The sequence below is a fragment of the Rhea pennata genome, chromosome 1, assembly GCF_028389875.1.
Source record: "Rhea pennata isolate bPtePen1 chromosome 1, bPtePen1.pri, whole genome shotgun sequence".
NCBI lineage: Eukaryota > Metazoa > Chordata > Aves > Rheiformes > Rheidae > Rhea > Rhea pennata.
The window spans coordinates 38,146,671-38,167,965 of NC_084663.1; the positions used below are offsets into that span (position 1 = coordinate 38,146,671).

General features: G+C 38.7%; 1 protein-coding gene across 3 annotated transcripts in view; it reads right to left on the reverse strand.

Moving 5' to 3' along the window:
- The window catches only part of GRIP1 (glutamate receptor interacting protein 1), a 339,761-nt gene that overhangs the window by 105,981 nt on the left and 212,485 nt on the right, over nucleotides 1-21,295 (reverse strand). For all 3 annotated transcript variants that reach the window (XM_062584272.1, XM_062584255.1, XM_062584265.1), the window contains exon 2: nucleotides 2,327-2,407. In XM_062584272.1, the coding sequence (XP_062440256.1) occupies nucleotides 2,327-2,407 (81 nt within the window). The remainder of the gene's footprint in view (nucleotides 1-2,326; nucleotides 2,408-21,295) is intronic.

The following is a 21,295-nucleotide window of genomic DNA, read 5'->3' on the forward strand; positions in this document are numbered from 1 at the left end:
CAGAAGCTTTGACAGTCTTTGACAGTCCTGAGACACAGGCAGTAGATGTCCTTACTGACTCTTACTCCAGCTGACATCTCTCCATCCAGGTCTAGAAGAACTTTTTAGAATCATAGTTTCAAATCTTCCATTTCAAAAGCTATTTGGAGCTGACCAATATATTGTCAGAAGCCAGATCCTGTTACTTCCCAGCCCAAACTATTTAATACTTCTCCTAGCACTAAGCTCTAACTGTGACACAAATGCTTCTGTGACAAGACTAATTCATAATGCAGATAAACTGTCCACAGACAAGTAAGAGTAGATACACACAAGTTGCCAGTCTACCTGTGAAATACATGGTTAAATATTTTAAATGTCCAAGTGCTATAAAAGCTCAGGGGCTGTTTTCATAAAATTCAGTCAACTCCTAAATGTTCAGGTTCCTTCTCAAAATAATGCTTAGATTTATAAATGTATTTCTGTCTCTAAACTCACAGCATCCAATGTGCTAGAATGTAAACTTGTCACAGTATAAAGTTATAATTAATGTTTTTTCAAAAAAGAGACCACCTCCATCAGACTTACACTCTGGAACTCCTAAAGTCTAAACAGAAATGCAAGAATACATTAAGATAAATGTCTTCATATTATTAAAAGCTGAAAAGCATACATAAGCTTTTATCAGTTTTTCAGAACACTTGGACTAAAAAAGTGTGTATCTCATAAAATGCTTATCCATGTTTTCTCTCTAAAGAAACCTTGACTCATACACCGAACACAGGAAAGATTTATCTGTAATACTCCTCAAATATTCCAGAATATAGAGAAATACAGCAAGGTTTTATTTTTAATTCATAATAAACGCCCATATGACCATTTAGCCCTTGATATTCCTAATCTTACAAAATGATCCAAAGAAAAATTCAACTGGATCAGCTTTCATCAATCCTTCACTTTAAAGAATACCACTAAAAATCTTCAGGACTTCTTATAATGTTATCTGAAGCCGTTAACTTCCACCTGCATTCAGACTATAGTGTGAGTACTTCATAAACACAGTGACCACAATGAATGTCAATTTGTAGACAAATTGGAGAACAAAACCAAGTTCATGCTGAAAAATTCCAAAAGATTAAAAAAAAAAAGAAGTATATATTCTTGATATGTTAAATGTTAGTGAGCCATGAGCTAAATCATTACCTGAAGAGGTACCCATACAGAAGTCCCTATACACTTTGAAGAACAGTGAATCTTGATTTTTTTGGCTTGGGAAAAAAAATGGTTGGTATTTGTATAATTATAGATTCCTTCACAGTAATAATTGCCTACTGGATAGAGGAATAAAAACTGTAGTTATATCATTTTGCAACTGTCATGATTTTCATGACTATACAATCTTTAAATATCTAGGATACTTTAAACAGACAAAAATGTTCATTATGAGCAAAAGTAAACCATCCATCCAACTCTCTACTCACACACACACACAAAGCATCTGTAAAATCTGCACTTTGGCCTCTCAGAAACCCTATGGTCATCAGGATGAGATCTGAGCCTGGTAATAGTCAATGTCTGGATTCCATCTCCTGTATCCACAGTCTCTCAGTGAGATATATGACTTTGTTCAAAATAAGGACATTAACAGAACATTAACAATAGCCATTAGAAGAAGAGTGATGTGATCTTCCAGTTTCTGATTTCTATTGCAATGCGTCTTCTCTTTGGGTCAGATGTTACTGTGGTTGAGGTGAGACGGCAACATCAGTTATTCTGCCTGTGCACAACCTTAATCACTATTCATTTTTTTTCATTAGTAGATCTCTAAAATTTAATTTGAGGTGAAAATCCCTTCAGATTTCTATGCAATTTATATAAACTTGCTCTTCACGGGCAAGTTTTAAAGACTCCTTTGAAGCAATTACAAAGCATACAGATTTCAGACCACTGATCTAGCAGTCCAGCTTTGTGTGACAGTATGACAGAAAACACAAGTATGGCATATATATATTGCAGAAAAATCACATGAAGATGAGAATTCTTAGAGAATTTGGCTTTGCTCAGTTTCTGAGCCTGAGGCAGCACTAGAAAACACGAGCCAACGTCTCTATACCATCAAAACCAGATAAAACAACATTTCATAGTGCCTGAAAATGTAAGCCAAATATCTGAAATCTGCAGCAAAACATAGAGCACAAAAGCACTAGATCACCTTACTATAGAAATTCATCGCAGCTCTCATAGAACCTCCCTTACAAATTATTTGGTAATAACTATAACCCACAAGTTTTGATTCCTTGCTATTCAAAAACAAGTTATATGCTATCAAAAGCAGAGCAACTCTTACCTGGAATACTCTGTCTTCTCAGGGACAGTGCTCCATCGGGTGGCCTTGCCTGGTTTGCAGATTTTGTGTAAGGACTCTCATCTAAACAGAAACAAAAAACAGTTTTGGTTACTGTTAAACAGAATGTTAAAAACAACCTAATTTTACCTAGTTACTGCCTGAACAAGCAAGTCAGACTACAAGAGCTAGGATGACAGATAGAGGATGGTAGATTAGGATGGACACTTCTGAAAGCTGATTTTTACACTCAGTGACACAGGCTCTTGAATAACAGAACAGAAAAGGAGGGGTAAAACTCAAGATTGCAGATGATGCTTCTTTGATGCCAGTCTCCTTATACAAAGGCCTTTTTAGTTTCAAAATAATCATAGAAATTTTCCTTCTTCTTATGTTAAGAAGCTTCACCTTCATGTCAAAGACTCCAGTGAGAGAGATACCATTCAGCAGAGGAAAGCTTCCAGAGTGTTTGAATATTCTGACTATAAAGATGTACTCCTTTTCATCTGAGATTTGTCAGGGGGTGGTTCCTTTTCTGTCATAATAACTGATTAGAGAGAATATCAAAAAGCCATTGCCAAATTGGCCATGCACATTTATATTAAATAATGGCACTGTGACAGTCTGTGTTTAAATAGGACGCTACGTGGATCACCTACAGATCAATCTCAATGCATTAGAGACCACTCCTGGTGGGATGAGCGAATGAGTCATCAATTAAAGGCAGCATTAGGCAGAAGCAAGTCACTTCTACTCCCTTCTTAGGAGTAGCATGACTGATAGGAAAAAACATCAACCACACAATAGCTTAAAAAATGACAAGCTTTAGACTTGGGAAAGAAACGTGAGTACGAGACAAAAAACAGTATCACGTATTTTATTATTTCAGTCAAAAGAAAGGAATCATAAGAAATGAGGCTTCTGCTTTGCCTTAATCAAGTGCTCAAACACTTAAATGTACCATCAAATCCTTCCAAATGCTTACCAGATACTTGTCCTTTAGATTGTGAAGGACCACTCAGTTTCACTAGATTGTGAAGGACCACTCAGCATATGCACTCAGACATGCTTAAATACAGATCAGTGAGTGAAGGAATCAAAGACTGTGTTATCCGGAAAGAATCTCATAAAATTTCAGGGGAAGCGTTTTTTTTCTTTTCAGCTGACCCTCTTGATATTATACACCCCCTTTGCTGATTACACTATTTATGACTTGTGAAGCCTCAGACTCCTTTAGAAACTCGCTCTCTATTTTATTCAAGTTTGGTCAACATAACTTAAAACTAGGTCTCAGAAAGAAATGACTAGAAGAGCTTGTCAGCTGTTAAAAACAATGCTTCTGTAACAAACTCTGCTATGTTAGCCAGATGAAGTAACAAAAAAGCTTAATGAACACACAAAAAAAAGCGCAAAAGATTGTTGTACAGCCATGCGCTTTGGAGAAAATGCAGCAAATAACATGGAACATATATTGGTAAAACATTTCAACAAGCAGGTATCATTGCTTTTTCTACAGTAAAGCGAACTCCAATTGCTTTAGGTCTGCACTGTTATGACGAGAAAGACAGTAGGCTGGACTGGACTGTATGCTAGCACAGACTCAAAGAAAATAAAGCTGTCAGCTACAGGAAATACAGAAGCACGGAAGAACGCTGACATAGATTCAGCAACCCAATTTAAGAAAAAGGTATACATCTAAACATTTATTCTTCCACTCGAAAGAAAGTGGAAAAGCTAGTATTATTGCAAAAGCATGACATACGTTCCCTCATTAAAGGGGAAAAAATAGAGAGTGAACCAGAGCTTCTGAAGGAAGCTGGATTGTTATTTTTTTCTTTCACAGAAGAGGCACAGCGGAGCTAGAACTAAAGACAAGGCTTTCCAAAAAGTCTTGCCGACTCCTAACGATACCAGCAAATAGCACTCATCAATAACAGGCAGCCTAAGATGTCCCTTCCGTTACTGCTTATTTGCAGGGGCCAAGTATGACAGCAAATATTGTGAGATACGCATTTTTCTATTAAAAAGTGGGCAGGAAACATAATATATTTTCTCAGATACCAGCGGACACTGATGACTTTTTGGTATGACCAATTTAGGCCATACCTGAATGTGTGCCCTACCAATGAAAAATGTATCCATTAATGGGGCAAAGCAGACTTACTACATATCAATTATTTTCATCAGATTGGAGGGAGGACAAAAAAGGAAAGGAAGATTTCCACAACTAAATCTTTTTCACTGAATCTTTGTCACTGAACTAAGTAATAAAACAGTTACAATCTTTTGCTAGAATAGGATTTTCCCAATATCATACTATATTCTGTGGTATCTTGAGTTCAGAATAAAGGGGAATCCTGCAAATCTTAGTAGTTACTTGCACCAACAAGGGAAGATGACTGCACATTCAAATTACTTAATAGGGAGCCTGGGCAGGTATCTAACATTTTGTACATAACAAATGGCAGATACGAAAGGTAACCGACACTGTAAATGTCAGTAAGCTACTATTTTATTTTAAGTACATTAATATTTCAAACTTTTCAGAGAGTAATGCGGTTTATGCTGTTTAGGTACTGTAGTCATGCAATCGTGTCACATTTCTTAATCAGTCTAGAGACTTTCACAGCAAACAAAGAGGACCGGAAAGCTACTTCATAAACTTCTGAACCTCTATTAATGCAGATATGTCCAATTATTACGGGGAAATAACAAGTCATTGTATCAGGGGTACAGGTACCAAAAAGCTTCACTGCTGGGAGTTCACAGGACCAGAGTTACCTTTTCAATGCCCATTTAACAGTACACTAAATTCACATTCAAAGATAACTAGAAATCAGTACAAAGGATTCCTAGAAACAAAGGAATGCAGATATAACCAGCTGGAGAGAGAGTGCTAACATCATCCTTATTCAAAACAAAAAAAATAGTATAAAGAGCAGAGATATGCAGAAAGAGATGCCATCCTAAACCCAGAGTAAACTAAAGAGACAAGGAACTCCTGACAGCACCAAAATGTCACACACCATTCATGTTCTCAAAAACAGGAAAAATCTGTGTGTCTGTATTATAAAAGTTGTGTATGTGGCCACAAGAATTTAATAATCAAATAACACTTCATTGATTTCCCCACTATCCTCTTTCTATATTTGGCAGAGAAGGTCTTAATGCATGCAAAAACATCTCATGGTAGTGATAACCTTCAGGAATTTGAGTGTTTCTTATTATCAGCTTCTCTCTCCACAAAGCTGATAGATTCCCTAGAAATGAAACCTGTCCCAGCCAGACAACACCCTGAAAACGTTAAGGAGTAAAAGGGTATAAAGCATTCCCTTAATGTGAGACAATAATTCAAAACCAGTTAAAGATGTGATGTATTTTAGAAGCCACACAACAGAGCAGAGAGAGAAAAAGGCTAGATTCAGAAGCATAATCTCATCTAGTTACACCCCTCTTGCTAACACAGTCTGATCATTAGCAGGGTGAGAGTCATAGTCCATAAAGGATTTGCAGGCTGAACACACACACATGCGCGCATGGAGTTGCAAAATGTGCCACTTAATGCACCATTTTTTTCCCTACGTCTGGAGGAATCATGGTCCATGTTTACTCCAGTGTAAACAGCATAGCTACATGGACACAGTCTTTGAACTGCATTAGGTAGGGAAAAAAAATCAGTGATGTAATTCATTTCCTCTGGCTGAGAGGTCAGACAGCTCAGGGTAAACAATTTCTAGCAAGTCATTAGGTCATATAAAGGTGACTGCTGTGACAGCAGATCTCTTAGCTCGGTGACCACTGAACCAAACCCTTTGGCACTATTAACAGGAGGGGTTCATTTCCCCAGGTATGAAAATTCACAGTTTGCATATCTTTTGTGCTTGCAAATGGACAATATTGAGCAGGTTGCCTGATGTGTTCATTCACGTCTTCCCTGCCAGAAGGCAGCAATAATCTCTGAGGAGAAGTCTTGCAGATTACGGAGGTTCTTAACCAGAGAAGCAAAACTATCTTCCTGTTTTCTCATTTTCCTTCTCCTCACTAAACCGACAGCCCCAAATAATGATAACAGTGCCCAGCATATCATCCTTTCAAAGCTCTGCAAACAGTTCTCCTAATTAAAGATTGTAAAGATAATGATCAAGTAGACTAGTGGTCTTATTGCTTACAGTTATTACTGTAGGCTTCTTGCTTTTAGCTATTGCCCGTGAGGCAGATAACCCTTTTTCTTTTGTGCTTTCCTACCTATTTCTAACCAGCTGGGATCTCTATCTGGTAATTGAATGATTCATTCTTTGAGTCAGCGACCATCCTGTGACACATATACACGGCTGTATGTTGCTCATAATATAAAGGATCGCCTCGGTCCAAGGAAAAGCGCTCTGTACTCTGTAACAAAAAACAATAATCTAATCCTATAAAGATTATACACTGGATGATGCATACATATATATATATATATATATATATATATATATATATATATATATATATATATATATAAGTGCTTGGTACTGTGCTAGCAAAATGGCCATATGAAATCTTTATATATTTGCTGTATTCAATTTCATATCCTTTAAAAGATACCAACTGGGGACACATAAGAGCGAATAAAAGGAAAGTCTACAGATATTTCCTCTACAGTCAAGTCTGGTATTCAAAGTATCAAGTGGTTTATGACCACTGAACCATTTGTGTGTCTCTAGAGTTGGCTGTGAAAGTTACTGACACAGGAATGTTGTCTACAGACATGGTAAGGCATAAGAGCACTCCTGCTTCGGAAATCTTCTCAAGTGCTTAAGAGAAACATTCCCTTTACTGCTACTGAAGCACGTCCAGGCAATAGCTACTGAACCCAGTAAACTAGCCAAACCCAAAGCAGCATCAGGAATGCCACTATGCACAGTTGTGTCCTATCCTGTATGAAGGGGAAGCCTCTTCCCGCGCCACTGGGAACAGCTCCTGAGCCATCTCGGCAGCTACTTCTGTGGCCCTCCTACATGCAGAGGCAAGGGGAAGATCCTTCACTGTCATATCTTGCCTCTCCCACGCAATGGCTCCTTCTCAGTTCTGCTTCACCACTTGCACCTGCTTCTCTGCTGCAAAGTCTATGCTCCCTCTGGAGCACAGGAAATAACAGGGCACCAAACGCATTGACACATTTCAAACTTCGGGAGTCTGTTCCTTTTTTTTTTTTTTTTTTTAATATTCAGGAGCTTGGAAGCTAAATTTTTTCAAGAGTGTATGTGGAAACATTATGAGTAAGGACAGAAAAATTCCATCTTCCAGATTTCTACTAAAACTGCCTTTCTAATGCCTCACGATATGATAAGCCATCCTTTGGCCACAGGAGAACTAAACTTAAACCTTTTTAGCAGTTTAACCATGTAGCCTTATATAACCGTGCAGCTCTTGAGTAGACTTTAGATTCCAAGCAAGTGAAATCTGAAGTCTTATACTCTTCACTGTGTCTTTCTTAAAGCATCTCCAACTAATACTTGCCCCAAGACTCCGCAAGGATGCATACTATACCTCCAACTGGCCCAAAGTATGGGAGGAGTAAGACTGACTGTAAATGTTGCTGCTTACACTGTTTGGGATAGCATATAGCTCAGAATAGTAGAGAATTGTACACCTATGCACAGAGAGAGGATAATAACATACTGAGTTGTCAAGATGATAGCTACTGCTGAAGGAAGAACATCCCCAAGAAGATTAGTTTCTCAAAAATTAGAAGCAGCATCCTCATGTTTATTGCCTTCAGGCATTCCTAGATCTGAAATATCCCATTCATTGAACTTTGGCATTTCTGAATCTTACAAAGAAGAATATTTTTTGCCACAAGCAACAGATTTTTATGAATCCTACTGGTTCAGCATAAAGCACCACAGGTTCTCACACTTTTTTTTTAATCTTTAGTTAACAATACCAAGTTGAGTTAAGAGTGACTAAAACCAGAGTTTAAAGCTATCTCCTCTACATTCAGTTCAAAGATGTGCACTAGATCAGGCAGAAGAGAGAATCTGAACTCAGAATGCCCTGTAAGTACTGCAGCCACTAAACAAATCTAAAGGACAGACAAAGTCATCAGGACCATTCTCTAAAAAACCACCCATGTTCCCACACAAGCTTATCTCATTTGCAGTTCTTTGTTTCTAGTACAAATTTTCCAACATGTTTCTCTGAACTGTTATAAATTCTAGAAAATGTAATTTTAAGGTTAGTCTAAAACAATAAGGGGGAAAAAAACCTATCAAGAAGGAAGGTGGAGCTTGGTTATCCACTTCTGCTGTTCACACTGCCCTACTGCTGTCACCTAAAAGGTTCTATTAAAGATGATGGACAATTTTTTTACCTGTGCTCAAACATCAAATAATTCTGAATGAGAATTGCTTAAAATAACTTCCAAATACTGATGCAGCACCCTCAACAGTGTCAATAATAACAGTTGCAATGAGAAGATAGATGCCAACATAACTTCTCTGACAAATTAACTGACTTTATCTGATACTGAATCCTAGCAAGAATAATATCATTCAGAGAATTCTTTTCTGTATAACTGAAGTTTCTAAAAGCCATAGGAAATTCTGAAACTCTAATATGTGCTATATTGAATTGAATTGTAAGTGTATAGTAAATTGAATACACTTGAAGTGTATGAAGTACACTGGCAAAAACAAGTTACAGCATCACAAAATTTCCTAGTTTGCTGAGAAGAGTTGAATAGTGGGAATATTATTTTGGCTGTTGATGGGAGATTTGGAACAAATGTTTTCAGCTTGATGTAGTTGTAGCCTCAATAACTTTTACTGTGAACAATGTTGAGAAAATTATTTAGGAGAAGGTGTTTTTCCATAAAAAGAAGGATATTTTAAAAGATTTGCTTCTAAAAGCCTAGAGAAATATTAACATCCTGGAACAGTCATGATTGCCACAATGTCACCACAGCTGCAGAGTGTGATGAAGTAGTAGAAAAAAAGAGAAAAAATTGGATAAGCACTTTGAACAGATGTATAATGTATAGACTTTGAATGTGTATGCTTTTATGAAACAACAAAATGTCAACAATTTGCTTTGTCCATCTGCTAACCCTTCAGACTTGTTATGGGAGGTCCAACCATGAAACAAAGCATCAATTTCTTCCACTGGTGCAAAGGAATTACAATTTTACATGTTCTTCTTACAGCTGTGGCTTCAATCACTTCAAATGAGACTTTGATTTTTTAAATGGCAATGCTGCTCTTCAAAGGAGCAACAAAATTTATAGAATTCCCTAAGAGGTGTATGTAGAGCAGTCATTAATGAACTCTGCTCCAAGTAACACAACATGAATGTATTTAATATTAATCTCTTCTTATCAAGCTCAGAGATCAGTACTCTCTGGTAGTTTTTATTAAGAAAACATACAGCTTCAAACGCTTCCATAGGTTACATTTGTTGGTGTGGATGTATAAGAATTAAGAGAACAAGTAGTTAAAATTGCTGCTCTGGTAATTTCCTTTCCATATTTAGCAGAACTATCCTTTTGTTTTCCTAGAAACTTAATTCTAACAGTTAAAGCATCCAATGAATAAATACCTTGTTTAAAATGAAAATTTATTTGATCTTATTATGTTTCATGGAAATGTAATCCCATGTCTTCCAAATTATATGGTTACTTATTACAGCAACAGCTTAGTTTTAATCTTGAAGTAAGAGAACTAGGATGCTGTAATTATGCATAACTGTGAACTCATTTCCTGCTGATATTCACAACACCTCAGCAAGCTCAACCACTTGAAAAATGATCTGAATATATATATTTTACATATATATATATATAAAAATATACACACCACATCATCTAAGTATGTTTGTATAAAGTTAATTTCTAAGCCCATATTTAGGCACTTGAATAGAAGTATTTGATTTCCTAGGTGGCTAAGTATGCAGATCTCCTCTCAAAGCTATTTTGTACAGGAAAAATAAGAACTTTCAGGACTAAGACCATCTAAAACATGCTGTATCTGCTGAAAATATGTCTCAGGAGATACTAACATATGGTGAAATTCACTTCAGTGGATTATCTAACACAGAAGTAATCCTATTTAAAAAATACTCCAAATATAGACTGCTTCAAATAGAGATATATACGTCTTTTTGTTTATAAAGCATCAAATATTTGTTACGGGATTAAACTCAAATGTCAGAAAACAGAATCATCAGTGAATCATTCCATAATTTTAGGATTCAAAGCAAGTTTCACACCATTGTCTCAAGCTTCTGCTTCTTATTCTTGGGAATGATACTGGCATCACACATACGTGCAATACGTGAGGCTTAACCAGAGCAGTTAGAAACTCAAGAAGTGGGAAGCTGAAAAAGCTTAAAGAAACTAAAGATGTAAACTGTTTTTTTTCTAGGAGAAAGTTCAGGATTTTATCTGCATAAAACTTACACTTTTGTAGACAATCTGACTCTAAACGATGGGGCTCTAAACCTTCTAATTTAAAAGGAAATTCCTAAACGACACAGATCTCACTGACAGGAAACATTTGCAGATATTCAGGCTGCAGTTCTCTGTCTTAACATCCTGTGCCTTGTCACGTTAACAGTTACATCTCGACCTGCAGGAAGGTTTTGCTGTTCTCTCTGTCCGCTTGTTTAGGAACGTTGTATCGCTCTGATGCAATGCGGCATGCTGACATCGTGTGAGGGGCCCTACCCCAGCTTTTTGGAAAAAAAAAATCTGAAAATGAGTTTCGTTATAAAATTCTAATAATTGAGATATTCAATTACCTTGTTTATTGTTAGCGAATGCTAAACCAGCATCCCTCAAAACAATTTCAGCTGAACTTGGTAGAGGAACACCAACAAGAAAGAGCTGTGCAAAATTCCCACGAGCTTCCGCTGAAGGGAGCGGAGCGAGGGAGCGAGACCCAAACCAAGGCAGCGGCCCAGAGCCGGGCAGGCGGATCCCGCCTGGTCAGACACCGTCTGTCAGGCTGCAGCCACCTGCTCACAGCGGCTCGAAGGCTGGGACAGGCAGGCCAGGACAGGCAAAGCTCAGGGCTGCTTCATGCGCCCTCTGCTCCCTGGCGCTGTCGCCACAAGAGGCAGGAGAGGACGCTGGCTTTCCTACAGCAGATAAAGAGGAGGAAGGAGACGTACACAGCCGACTGCATTAATGCCACACCTTGAGGAAAAAATACTTTTGTGAATAGGTACTTCCTTTTTAAATATCTCAGTGATCTTAATACAACCTTTTGTTCCCCGCCCTTGCCTCAGCTAGCCCCTCCAGGTGGCATTTTGCCGGGCTGGCAAGACAGCAATAGGTGATCAGACGAAAGGGCCAAGGCACATCCTAGGGCTCTCAAGCTAAGCAACCATGTTTCCGACTGCTGTGGCTGCCCGCTGCCATATCTACGTGGGAGGAAAGGCCACCAGCTTCCTGGCAGGCAGAACTTTGCAGTATATTAACAAAAGAAATGATCTGCTATTACATCTGAGGTTAAAATACAAGAGGAGAAATATTTACTGGTCACCTGAGCTGTACATATCCTGCACGACGCCTTTACTGTGCTAAGAGACGTTAACGGGAACTCCCTTATACCCCAAGTGTTCCCGTGCTTTCTTAGCGTAGTCTCTGCAGAGCTTCTCCCTGCAGACCGACTGCTTGAAGCTTAAAAACTAGCAGCAGTGTTTGAAAGTGCTGTTAGATTCTTTTAAAGCTTTCTGATTTTCCCTCAAGGGAAATAAAACTATGTATTCTCCCCTCCTACCGGTATATATGGATAATGGTCTTTCAGGAGCACTCATGGGGAAGACACCTACCATCTTCTACCTGCACAGACAGTAAACAAAAGCAGCAAGAACATCTGCTCAGGCTGCTGCTATTACAGTTGACAGAGTCCAGGGAAAAGATGATACCAACTACTGCCTTCGGTACCGTGTGGAAAGCGGAAGCTAGTTGTGTGATAGCGTGTTGGGGAGAGGGCAATGACAGAGGCACTAGCAGACTGCGAGACTGTCACTCAAGTTGCATAAAAAGTAAGTACAGTATGTTAAACTTTATGGAAAACAGGAATTCAGTTTGCTTCAGAAAAAAAATAGGAATAAGCAAAGTCGTAAGTTTGGAAAGTAGTGCTGTGACTTTGCTTCAAAGAAGTCACATTTTTTCTTTTTCTAGGTTCTTTAACCTGCCTTCCTTCCAGTGCAGTACTAATGCTATTTACAGTAAATTACAGCATGTATTTTTCAGCTTACTGGTGCCTGTAAGTGTTTCTACTGATGAGAACTCCATTGCTTTCCTTTGGAGATTGCTCCACAGGATGTATCAGATCTCACAGCTGGAAAATAGTTCCTTCAGTCAGCCTACAATTTTCTTCCTGTGCTCTAACTGTCATTCTATTATTTGCAATAACATCCTTTTCCTTTTCAGAAGATTTTATATATATAAAAGAAAACTCTCTCACATACTGTTTGTTCTCCCAGAAAAAATACAGATTACTCTGCTTACTGCTTTAGGCCAGGATTTTATCAGTTTTTCTTGCTGGGTCTGACTTACCACACGCATTGACTGATCTTGTCACTGAGGTATGGTCTACACACTGATTTTGCATCACTTTATCCTTTTGATGTGGAGAGAAACTATTTTTTAAACCAAAATTTGTACAAGTCTAGTGTGGACAACATTAAGAGTAAAGCATATTTTTGCATGTTGGTAATATGTTGTATAAATATATAGCACTATAGGTGTCCTTTCTAATCCTACTAACAAGATTTTATTTGATACATAAAATAATTCTAGCACAGCCACTAGGAGATGTATAAACATCATACTTCTACCAACATATTTATGCTGGCACACTAGTGGGATTGTTCCACTTTATTTATAGTTTAAATGACACATCTTAGTCCAAATTGGCATGGCTCAGGATTAGTGAAAATACTGGTCTTTCAGAATGCATTTCTTCCAGGAGTGAGGCTATAAACCTGTCACCTCCCTCATGCCCTTGTGAAATACTCTCCTACTTTCAGCCTCTACTCTGGAAGAACCTGTTCTATATATCCGCAAAGACTGTGTAATAAGTTTGACTAAGTTGGTTGTCAGCAAAACTTCCCTGCTTTTGGGAGCTGCAAGAAGTCTGAACACAGTGTAGAATACCATTCCTTGAAATAAAATCCTGTCTAATTTTAGGAGTAAGAACAAAGCACAGCAACAAACGGGATTTAAATTTAATGAAATAATGTATACGCATATTTTTTTTACTTAAAGCTCATATAAAGGCCTAGGCATTTTAAGAGAGACATGGAGCTACTGGAGAGAGTCCAGCGCAGGGCTACAAAGATGATCAGAGGGCTGGAGCACCTGCCCTGTGAGGAAAGGCTGCGAGAGCTGGGTGTCTTCAGCCTGGGGAAGAGAAGACTGAGGGGGGATCTGATCAATGTGTACAAGTACCTGGGAGGGTGTCAAGGGGATGGGGACAAACTCTTTCCAGTTGTCCCGTGTGACAGGACAAGAGGCAATGGGCAGAAATTGAAGCACAGGAAGTTCCGCCTGGGGGGGAATTTCTTCATTGTAAGAGTGACAGAGCACTGGAACAGGTTGCCCAGAGAGATTGTGGAGTCTCCTTTACTGGAGATATTTAGGGCCCGCCTGGATGCAACCCTGTCTACCATGCTGTAGGTGACCCTGCTGAGCAGGGAGGTTGGACTAGATGATCTCCAGAGGTCCCTTCCAACCTTACTGATTCTATGATTCTGTGATTTTCCAGTGCTCCAGACAGCATCCGTCTAGGCATCCTGTTCTCTAAGACAAACCTTTTAATCTGTCAAATGCTTTACTTGCCTATTCATCCAGAGTCCTATTAAATCTTGGGGAAAGTAGTTGATTCTCTGCAGCATTCTTCAAATTTTGGAAAATGTAATTATTAGAAGTGCTTGCCCACATTTTTGCCTACATGTTACTTAACCCATATTCAAGTCAACTTTGTGTAATCCTACGGAAAATACAACAACAAAGAAAAAAGTAGGTACAGACAGATGTCTAATATTCATCACTCCCATAACCTTCAAGACAAGCAAATAATTTCTGTTCTTTTGATGCAAACAAATCCTCCAAGCTTTTTAACCAGTATTGTTGTTTCTCCTATAGAGACTCACAATCTGCTTGATTCTGAAGTTCCTAGAAATGAAGACAGTGTCAACATATGGCCTACCAGAACTGCCAACAGAAAAAAAAATGGATTATTTTATTTCTTGGTGTGAAAACTCTATTTATTCTTTCTGTCCAAATACTAATGAGGTAATTATTAAATCTTTCTCTATATTACCAGTCTATTACAAATACTTCCAGATCCATCATGATATTTTGTGTATGTACATGTTTAATTCTGATGACAAGCTTATTCAATTTGTAAAATAATTCCAAAATAGTCAGCAAAAACCAAACACAAATAACAGCAAACCTCTTGCATGAAAAATAATTCAAACAAACTTGACACAGTATCAGATAAAGGATTCTACAGAAACACAGCATTTAAGGTAAAATCTCAAATAAACTGACGGGACCTGACACATTTTGAAGGTCAAACAAGCACAAGTTTTGGTAGACCAACAATATGATGAATGTCAGAGTAGAGATCATTCTATCAAAGACAGTCTGTGCCCTATCTGGATTTTTATAATGAAGGGCTGAGGGAATCAAAGCAGATTTTAGCTGGCTTAAAAGAAACCAGGCAATTGGTAAGATGCAGCAAATGAAACTTGGGACCCAAACAAATCCCAAATACATTAACATCTGCATAACAAGGCAGTCCATGGAACACATCTATAGTATGTGCCTGAAAAACAAATACTAAACCAAGTAGGCCATTATTTCACAAAGATGTTACATTCTTCTTTTTCTGAACTCTCTAAAAAATAGTCTAGTGCAGAATATAATACACATTGATGTAATCTGGCATTAGAAAGAAATGCAAAAGATCTAGAAATGATAGAAAATATCAAAATTATAATTCTTAAGCAATAACAGAGCAAAATGTTACTACCTGCAGCTTTGAGATCTAGAAGAAAGTTTATTAACCATGCCAAGTGACATTCATATAGTCAGCATTACCATCCTCATCAACAAAAAGATCCAGCTGCAGACACAGCTGGAATTTTATTGACCAAATCAATGAGAAAACACAGATGACAGGATCTATATCAATAAGCAGCAGATGATGTCTGGTAGGTGACAGGAGAAGTTAGATCTTTAAGCCCTGTCCAACAATTACTGGTATTTTAAAAAGAGTTCAATGATTCTACCTTAGGATTTCTGTATTGCACGAAAAGGGTACTTTATTGCAGAGTCAAACACTCCTACCAAGATAGCAAGAACAGCCAGCTAAGCCTCTTGAGACACACAGGAATTACTGGTTAAAAGCTGTGTTTCTACCTGTTGTCCATCAAACCCTGAAAGATCACAGACTACAGCCTGGCACCTCTTGAAAGGTCATGAAGAAAAATGATCACTTTACTCTGTACTGCAATCTGACTGTCGAAAATTCCTATCGAGGTGTGCACTGCCACTGGGTACTTACAAAAAGACTGAAGCCGTTCAGCCTAGCGGGCACAGCCAGCTGTCCTGAGCTGCTCTGGGAGCCTAAAAGTGGCATGTTTCTGCACTCCACAGCCAACGCATTCGGGCTTCTAGGTCTTACCAAGTCAGGAGGATGCATGTGTTTATGGCTGGCTAGAAATGTAAATGCTTCTGAAAACATTTCATAAAAGGAATTAGCACAACTGCTGACTGCCAAGAATAAGAGCTCTGAACTGCTCTGATGACCACGCTGGACAGTGCCCAGTTCACGTGCTCTCAGTTTACATGGCACTTCTTCCAAAATGGGAGCAATGGGGTGAGGTGCAATCCTCTGGAGGGAGGATTGCATCTGCTCTGGAAGTGACTGAGCAGGCAGCAGGGAAGAAGGCATTAACAAGGCAGGGTGAAGCACATGGTGAAGACAAGGAAGAAGCGAAGACTGCTAAAGAGAGTCAGCCAGGGAATGTGCTGTGCAAGCAGATGGCAGAAGGATCCTGGGATCCAGAGAAGCCCTTACAAAGTTGGCAGCAACGTGGAAAGTCTTTGCAGGCTAGTTTGCAGCCAAGCCTGATAGAAAGGATTCCCACTGTAAGTAAGGGAGGTTTATTTTTCTGTTTTGCTCAATTGATTTGGAATTTTGTCTGCAAAAGAATAAAAAAAAAAATCTATTTTCTGGCCAAATAAGACCTGACTGTATAGTCTGAAAACCTTCCTTGTTAGGGGAAATGCAGTCTGCTCACTTCAAGTTATAGGACTGGGCAGATTTATCTCAAAAAGTAACCTGGGTTCCCATCAGTCACTTTCAAGCATTAAAACATACCAAAAACTTTTTCCACCAGAAACAACTACCTTTCACTATACATAATATAGGACCTGCTTAAATTATTCTTTTCCAGGCCCATAAAACATTTTGCCAACACTTCCCCTTCTCTTGTCTCCTATACTCTACAAAAATTCCATTACTATTCCTGTCTTAGTGCCTTAAGATAATAAATCATAGTAAGTTCATTCTTGTCTAGGAGGTTTATGGGTGTTCAAACTTTCCAATCACCTGACATTTCCATGTAGAATATAAACCTGAGCAGAGTTGTCCTTGGGGAAGCTGAAGGACAGCTGAGCTAGTGGTATGGACTGTAGGTGATTTGAACCCGTGCTTTCTCAGAGTTAATTTTAAAAATGTTGCTCCTCCCCTCAAACAAGTTTCCACTGAACAGCTCCATTAAAGCAGCTCCTACTCGTTGTGCTTGCATAGGCCCAGACAAGATGAAAACAGAGCTGTGCCTTTTTGCATGTTACAGAACACCATTAACTCTGTCTGCTTGCTTGTGTCCAGACTCCTCTCCTTCACAGGGATGTTACATTGTAACAGTGTGTGCAGCACAGAAGAGAAAAATAAAAAAGGTGAGGTCTGAAAGAAAACATACTAGAAAATAAAGGTATGCTATCCATAGGATGCTGTGCATCACATGAAGAAGAGGAAGAATAGAAGCAAGGAAAAATGAATCAAGTTGCAGATAAAAGAGAAAGGAAGGAACAGTATGGAAGGATGTGGGGGAAAAGACTGACACCACTCCTTATATAGTCAGCACTACCATCCCCACCACCAAGATGATCCAGCTGCAAGCATAGCTGGAATTTTATTGACCAAATCATCAAGAAAATGCAGATGACAGGATCTATTTCCTCAACTTTGTCCCAATCCCCTCCCAAGCATCTATATCAAAATAGATTTTCTTTGCTAATTACAATAAGACATATCCAATAATGACATGAATTGCAGCAGCCTGATCTAAAACCAGATAGAAGTTACAAGTCCTCAGTTTTGAATTGTTACTCCTCATAGAGAAAAGGCCAAATTTGAGAACACTGGACAAGCTGATTAGTAAAGAGACACCCAGGCACCAGTAGCTCAGCAGAAATTAATGAACTTGCTTCAGTCCCTCCCCAAGCTGTCTCCTGTGCTGCTTGACTAAGGCACCTCCTTGTGAGATGCGAATGGGCAAGGGGGCTGCTAAAAGCTGTATATATTTTCTATCACAACAACTAGCCCAAACAAGTGGAGTGAGAATGGAAAATAAGGCAACAAACTTTTAATACTTTTTCAAACACGCAGGAATTGTTGTACTTCTCTTCTGAGAAGTACAAATAACAATGACAGTGATTACAGCTAGTGGTATAAGGATGGAAAAAGTGTAAAAGTGTCAATGAGAACCTAAAGACAAAAGGAAGTTAACATAAAAGTCTTGGCATGGAGATTACTGCTTTAGTCACTGCTATTCTGTACATTTTTTCATTTCCAGTGTTAGGATTTTTTTCAGGGACTACATTAGCCTCATGATTGTTCCCTAGAATAAAATAAAAGCCTATTGAGACTTGCATGTAAAAAGTTAATTAAAAATTGAATAAAATGACTACAAAGATCAAACAATGTCTATTCCTTGAGTTCATGTCAAGAGTCATATACATGCAAACAATATAAGTTATTTTATGTTCTTCTTTTCAATAAAAATGGTAATGAAGAATAAAATGCTCCCCTTATCATTTAGCAATAGATTTATTCAAAGTACATTAGAAGTTAAAACAAGAAGTAAAGCACGAAAGGATTATTCAGTCCATTGACATTGCTAGGATAATATCTACAGTGCAGTCAGATTGGACACTGTAACTTTAGTAAAAGTAATATTTTTCTTTAAGCCCCTTCTCTGGAAAGTAGGTCTATTTAAGGGATCATTTGTGCCTACAAAAGTCCAACAAAAGACAAAAGATTTTAAGGGTTCCTTAAATTTAAATATGGGCCAAGTGCTGTCCTGTTGGGGGCTGCTCTTCTGAAGTGGGATTGCATGCCCTGCTTTTGGCAGTATTTAGGCATACGGATAGCTTTTTGCTCTGTAAGTGCATTGTGAAAATCAAGATATGTACTCAACATGAGTACCTTTTTTTGCAGGGCTATATCACATCACCATTTCTCAAGATAATAATATATATATATATACACAATATATAAAGCATATCTTTAAAAATAACAAATAGACAGACATTTCTTATCAAATTTCTAAAACCTGTGAACTTATTACTAAACTCCTAAATACAGCTAGGACAAAACAGGGCACTGCTGTAGCCCCAGCTGGTACTGAATGCACCAGCAAATTGCAGTGAGCATGGCTCTGTGCAAGGGTGAAAGCAGATAATTTTTATTTTTGAATCCAAAAATGGGTTCTGAAAGTTGCATATTCATTATTTTAGTCAATTTTGAACAGAACTCTGCAACGTTTGTTCTCATAAAGCTCATGAAAATAAATACTCCTAGAATAGAAATTTATGAAACAAGACAATACCAAATTCAGAATAATAGCACCTTGATGTAGAAAGGTCGTGAAACATCATCCAGCATAATGACAGATGTTTGAAGCAGCTGGAAATGCCCAGATGTGTGGGCTATAATCCCTTCTCTTAGAAGATTTTACCCAATGTGTGCTCACAAACAGGTTAAAATAGACTGAGGTATACTTAAGTACATAAAAATCCTGAAAGAGAAGAGACTGCAATCCACACAAGTACATGTGCAGAGATAGAAAGCTATAGATCAATCCCACCATGGTGGTGGCTTTTTCACTTCTTCACCCTAAGTTACACTAACATCACTAACATTTAAAGACTTCCTATCCATTCACATGTTCTTTGCAATTCACTGCCAGTCACACATAAATTTTATCTTTTGCTAAATATGAAAAACAATGAATTTGAGAGCTGATAAACAATAAAGAACAGTCTACAGTACATAAAGGTACAGGTGCTGTTTTTGACTCTCCTTATTACTGAGCATTTTGCTGCTGTCAAATGCAGCTGCCGGGAAGAGTCACAGTGAGAAGAAGAAACGATCCCAAAGCCAATTACAAGCTTCCTCCCAGAAGGGCTTTCAAAGAAGGACAGAGATCTTGAACCGTATCAAAAGTGAAGACCTTGTGCAGAATAAAACATGTCTTCGTAGTGACCCATGTTTCAACTGAATTGCTGCATTTTATGCCACTAGAGTTTTTTTCTAAAATGTGTGCAGCCACATAAGCCCAGGCAAGAGATCGAGTTTATGGCTTACTGCGACTAGAATTGCAAGTACTTAACAGAGGCATCATTTTTTGTCCAGTGACAGGTGACATTATCCTTCCCAGCCTCCGCTGTGGGCACATTTGCTATTACAGCTACCTGGAACATTCACTAAAAAAAGGCAGCAGGGACAATTTGACACCACAAAGGCAGATAATTTCCACTGAAAAGAATGTTTTGGGGAAAAAGCAGTATGTTTAAAACTTTCCTGCTAAAGTTACGAGAGGTAACTGTATCTCTGACCTCCTCCCAATCTTTTCAATATATTCCTCATTCCTGCCTCCATCTCTGGCATCCAGGTATCACCTTTTCCAAGAAACGAGAGCATGATGCAGGGAGACTGCTCCAATTCTCTACATTGGCCTTTGAATGCAGCTCCCCTGTTCATCAGGCTAACCACCGTTTTTGTTTTTTTGTTTTTTTTGTTTTTTTGTTTGTTTTTTCAGAAGGCCTAAGTGTTAATACATTTATTTACAGTCAAAAGCTCCTAGAGAAAATACCTGAAAAAAAATGGAGTTTGCTGATGCATGTTTCCACTCTTAGCATTTCCTTGGAAAAAGCCAAACTGCTCCCGGTATTCTTTAGCACCTCTTCCTTCTCCGCTGGTTCTTCCAGGCTCCCCACAACTCTGCACCACTGCCTCTTCTCACCTACAGAGGCCTTGCAGATGCTCAGGATTTCTTTGGGCTCAAGGTTCCTAACTACACCATTTTCAGTTTGGAACATGAGAATAGGCCAGTGTCGTGTAACTGCCCATCCCAACAAGTTTCCATGCAGAAGTTTGTGTTTTTCCAACTTGCTTTACCAACCACTCCACTCTTATGCCAGACAAGCACAGTCACAGAGTGAACTGTAAAGTCACCGCAAACTAACTCTAAAAAGACTATTCACAAATCTGCATTATTAGATCTTATTTAATAGGACTGAATATGTCTATCGCACTTTTCATCTACCACAGCCTTACAACTAGGCAAGACCTTAGTCTAGCCCGAACACAGATAGAGTTAGCTGGTGTTTGTGCTAGCGTGCACGTTAGCTACGAATTAAGAAATTTGGCAGATAGCACCGCTCACCTCTGGCAGTGAAAGTACACACCACTAACCCCTCAGCTCTCTGGTCACAAGGCCCTGCCAGGGGAGGCCGTGAGCAGCACGCTGAGCACCGCGCTTGGTGCTGCGCAGTAGGCTCTGACCTTGGGTGAAGCACTCGAACCATGCTCTTCTTCAGAGGAAATGGGGACCAAAAGTTTCAGATGTAGATAAAGGAGGAGAGACGCGATTTCGGCGTCTTCAAGTATGAAGCATGCA